General features: G+C 36.3%; 1 protein-coding gene across 1 annotated transcript; it reads left to right on the top strand.

The window, feature by feature from the left end:
- The first annotated feature begins 274 nt into the window (after positions 1-274).
- On the top strand, positions 275-3,565 carry LOC107289678 (hook microtubule tethering protein 3). Its single transcript, XM_015818474.1, has 4 exons — positions 275-376; positions 1,972-2,076; positions 2,425-2,496; positions 3,228-3,565. The coding sequence occupies exons 1-4, from the start codon at positions 326-328 to the stop codon at positions 3,366-3,368; spliced, it is 369 nt and encodes a 122-aa protein (XP_015673960.1). The 5' UTR covers positions 275-325; the 3' UTR covers positions 3,369-3,565.
- Positions 3,566-4,368: the final 803 nt, after the last annotated feature.

Genomic DNA, 4,368 nt, shown 5'->3' with positions numbered 1-4,368 from the left:
TTTAACTACATAAACATTTAAGGCAAGGCTTCCACACACGTATTTGCTTAATGCAGATGCCACCCACTTCTAATTTGTAATCAGAAACAGAAGTGTCCTGTTCTACCTTCACCCAGTTTTTAGAATTCCTTGTAGTTACGTTCAAATATATATTCTAATGTTTATGTTTCTTCATTGTATTTAATCTGATTTAATCTGCTGTTTAGTATGTCTAACATCTCAAAATTCTTAAATCTTTGCATTATTCTGAAATGTGACATCTTCTCTAAATAAAGCACTCAAAATAGAAGAATTGCAAGAAGCTTTATGTAAAAAAGAAGAAGACATGAAACAAATGGAAGAACGATACAAAAAATATTTGGAAAAGGCTAAAAGTGTAAGCATTTCATGTTTTTCTAACATTGTCCTCCCTCTACAACTTTGACAGATAGTCAAATAGTGCTAACATAATGTAGAATAGCTAATAATTAGTCTCTGAATTGCAGCTCTGACTGCTTTATGTTACATTGTCTTATTATTTCATTCGAACCTATTTTCAAAATACTAAATTAAAACCCAAGATGACTGGATAGATATAAATGTGTGTTTATGCTTGTGTCTGTATTTAACACATTTATAAAACAAATAGAATTTCTAATCCAAACATGCTGACTACCATGAGAAATCGGTGAAGAGTCCAATTTCTTATTAATATACTGTAATTATATTGATATTGATACTGATATTAATCATTGAATGGCAAGATAATTTATTTGTGAACTGTCACTTCCAGCTTTTGTTATTTACTATACCTCTATCACCATTTGCTGCACAACCTTGTATCTTTTGTTAATTCCATTAAGTGCTGAATGAGGAATGGGCCTTGAAGGTAATCTTCCCTTGCACCTGCCACATTTAACAATCAAAATTTCAACTGCTGGATTGAGCAGAATTTATCTCGGGATGTGCTACTGTTTGTTCAGTGAGAATTCCAAGCAGGAGATCTTAAAACATATATTCAATCAAATATGGAATTACTTGTTTTGAAGATTCATTGTAAAAGAGAGGAGAAACATGAGAGCCGGCAATCACAGTATAGGTATATTGTAAGGGTAGAGTGTGAAAAAACAGATTTCCCTTTGCTGTGAATCTTGGTGAGAGATTCTAGGTCAGCCATCATTTGCCATTCTATCTTAGCTCACAAGGCATTTTCTCAGTTATACTAATGTCTTCCATACTGGGTACTTTGTCTGTTCTCAACTTGCTTGATTCATGATGCATTCTTACTGTGACTTCTCTTGTTTCCCCATCAACTTGTCCAAAATTTAAGGCTTTTCTTTGTCAGGTATCTGTTCAACAGCATCACTAGAGCATGCAGGCACTCCACACAAAGAGTTACCCCTTGGAGGGATAATAATGATGATTTTCGTTTTTATGAAAAAAGACTTTCAAGCTCACATCTTTGGTAGCCAATTTCTCTTCTCTTCTCTTCTCTTCTCTTCTCTTCTCTTCTCTTCTCTTCTCTTCTCTTCTCTTCTCTTCTCTTCTCTTCCATCCCTAATATATATTCATAGCAATATGAAGGAAGAGAAATACTAGGAAGAGAAATCTAGGTTAGGTTCTTCATATGTCCCCAAGTATTTAAATTGAGTATTTTTAATAAAATTGTACCTTGTGGTAGGATGCTTATGCTGTTCATAATTCATCTAAAACTAAAATCTATATATTTCTGGATGTGTTGTAGACTCTGTAAACTTAAGCAATTCTAAATAACTTGCCAAAGATACACTGTCTCAGTAATGCAACACAACTTGGGCATGCACAAGATCTTAGATTGAATCTGGCAGTCACCTGCTTAGATCTTTTCCTGTCCAAGACCCTGGATAGCTGTGCCAATCAGGACAGATGGTTCTGGACTAGATGAACAAGTATTCAACTTCTTGTGTTCCTATTTGGAGCTACCTACGTAGCATGTGTTTCTTACTTTGGCAGGTCATCCGTACTTTAGATCCCAAACAGAACCAAGGTTCAGCACCTGAAATTCAGGCACTGAAGAATCAACTGCAGGAACGTGAGAGGATGTTCCATTCCTTAGAGGTAATTTCCTATGAAATCCTGTGCACATTTAAACCAAATTAAGCCCCGCTCAAAATCAGTAGGTCTTACCTCAAGTAAAAACACACACAATTGAAATTTTCTTGGCAGTTACACTAAGCACGAGAGACAACTATTATGTTTTTTTGCCCTGGGCTCTTAATTGGAAATGCGAGCTTCCATGATGAAAATTAATAACCGGATACAATTTCATGAATAATTTAAAATTCCACAATTTGCCACCATTCCACACAACAGAAATAAAAATACGCAGCTGAACGCTGAGCACAGTATACTCCATTATAGTTAGCATGTGAAATCATGAGAAATACTTTTTTTCCCCACCAATAGAAAGAATATGAAAAGACAAAGAGTCAAAGAGAAATGGAGGAGAGATACATTGTCAGTGCCTGGTACAATATGGTAAGTAGAGTTCAGATTGTAAAATAAGGAGCATCAGCAAAGTTTAATGAATTGCTTCACTTCTGTAGTATGTTTTTCAGAACTAAATTGACATTCAGACTTCAAAAGTGATGTGTCACCCGGTATCTTAATAGTTTGAAGAACATGGTTCCCTTTATAATACTCAGTTTTGGAGGATATCTTTTTCCGCTTCAATGCAGCCTCAAGGTGTAAAGGAATGTAAAGCAAAGTATTGTCTGTATATTGAGACAGTTCATCCCGCATCCTGTGTCACTGCCTCCCCAGCAGTTTCATGGAGTTGGCATGGAAAATTAAAACGAACACTGAGGAACCCTTTGACATTGTTGTCTCAGAACAGAGGTCCACTTTTGAAAGCAACCAAAGAGAACTGTTGTAAGAGGGCACCCAATTTAGAATCAGCAAATCAGAAAGGACCATGGTTGATATACAGGACCTTCAAGAGAATCAGGAGGGTTATATTTCCCTGCCTGTTTTTTGACATAAGGGAGCTTCCCCAGGGTGACCAAAACATTCTCTCTTCTGAAAGTGGGATGAAACTGGTATAAATTATATCTAAGACCATCCGCTTAATCCAAGAAAACCTGTACTCCCTTTTATTGGAAACAGTTCAGTGGAGTGACTTAATAGGTTTGGCAAAGAAGTAGTACAGCCCTGTCAGCTTCCCACACTAAAACTACATGCCTTTTCTTTTCATCTCTTTCTCTCTATAGGGGATGACTCTTCATAAAAAAGCAGTAGAAGACAGACTTGCTAGTACTGGTTCAGGACAGTCTTTCCTAGCTAGACAAAGGCAAGCCACGAGCACAAGGAGAGCTTATCCGGGCCATGTCCAGCCAGCCACAGCAAGGTAGAAAGAGTCCTTGCCTTGCCTTTTGAATGGAAGCCATCCTGGAATCAAGACCTACTTCTGTTATAAGTGACTGTATTTCAGGAAAACTTAGCCAGCATTCTTTCAGTATTGTCTCTTCATGTCTCATTTCCAGAAGAGGTTTTTTTTTTTCTTTTTAACTATTTTCTTTTCTGGAGTCTTCCTTTTGTCTTTTAATGTGCCAAAATGTTGAAAAAAACACCTACTGGAGGGTATTAATGGAATTTTCCCATACCCCCTTTCATATGCAATTGTCATCTCTTAACAAAAACCCAATAATGGATGAAAACAAATTTAACTTGTCCCATTGTTAAACGGTATTGCATTCTTCCCAAGGCTACCAGTGTATTGAAAGAAATATGCCTCTTTTCTTTTTCACACTAATTTGATTTGTTTGAATTGGGTAATGTAATTTGCAACAGTGCTATATAGAAAAACGTGTAACATTATTTGCAAAGATTAGATAGACATGCTGGCAGACATTGTAAGAACCCGATGAGACATGTTCACGAAATTATTTTATGCTGCTCTTACTTTGTTTCTTTTGGCTTTATCTGGTTGATTGTTTAAATGCTTTTAACCACTGCTGCTTCAAAAAAATATTGCCCTCCCATTACTGAGGAGTGTTTTTGATAGGACAGTAAGAAGGATTAAATTCATTTGACATTGGCACCGATGTCTTCAGGTAGTCAAGATAATTCTGATACGTAAACTTGCTAACCTGTTGTGCTACGTGCTATTTCATGCCTGTGCAGTTATGGCTCTTTCAGAAGCAGGGTTAGTATTTCTCTGATTCTGCAAGTTATGAATTGTGGTTTCTGAGCTATCACATTTTCTCAAATTAATCTTTGGGATTAACTCAAGTTAAACAGTTCCCTGTAGATGGAGGTTTTATTGAAGACTTCAGTAGAGAGATTCTTTTGCTTTATGTTTTTCTAAACATAGCTTATGTTGACTTATTAAGAATATTTCAAGAGCCTCAG

The sequence above is a fragment of the Protobothrops mucrosquamatus genome, unplaced genomic scaffold, assembly GCF_001527695.2.
Source record: "Protobothrops mucrosquamatus isolate PMUCROS unplaced genomic scaffold, P.Mucros_1.0 scaffold744, whole genome shotgun sequence".
Taxonomy (NCBI): Eukaryota; Metazoa; Chordata; class Lepidosauria; order Squamata; family Viperidae; genus Protobothrops; species Protobothrops mucrosquamatus.
This window is presented reverse-complemented; position numbering and strand designations above follow the sequence as displayed.

What these genes read in the sequence shown, in the direction of transcription:
- LOC107289678 (XM_015818474.1), top strand. Translation starts at nt 326, where the DNA reads ATGAAACAAATGGAAGAACGATACAAAAAATATTTGGAAAAGGCTAAA. An exon ending in ATTTGGAAAAGGCTAAAAGT is followed by an intron (nt 377 to 1,971) that starts GTAAGCATTTCA and finishes TTACTTTGGCAG; the next exon opens with GTCATCCGTACTTTAGATCC. An exon ending in GGATGTTCCATTCCTTAGAG is followed by an intron (nt 2,077 to 2,424) that starts GTAATTTCCTAT and finishes CCCCACCAATAG; the next exon opens with AAAGAATATGAAAAGACAAA.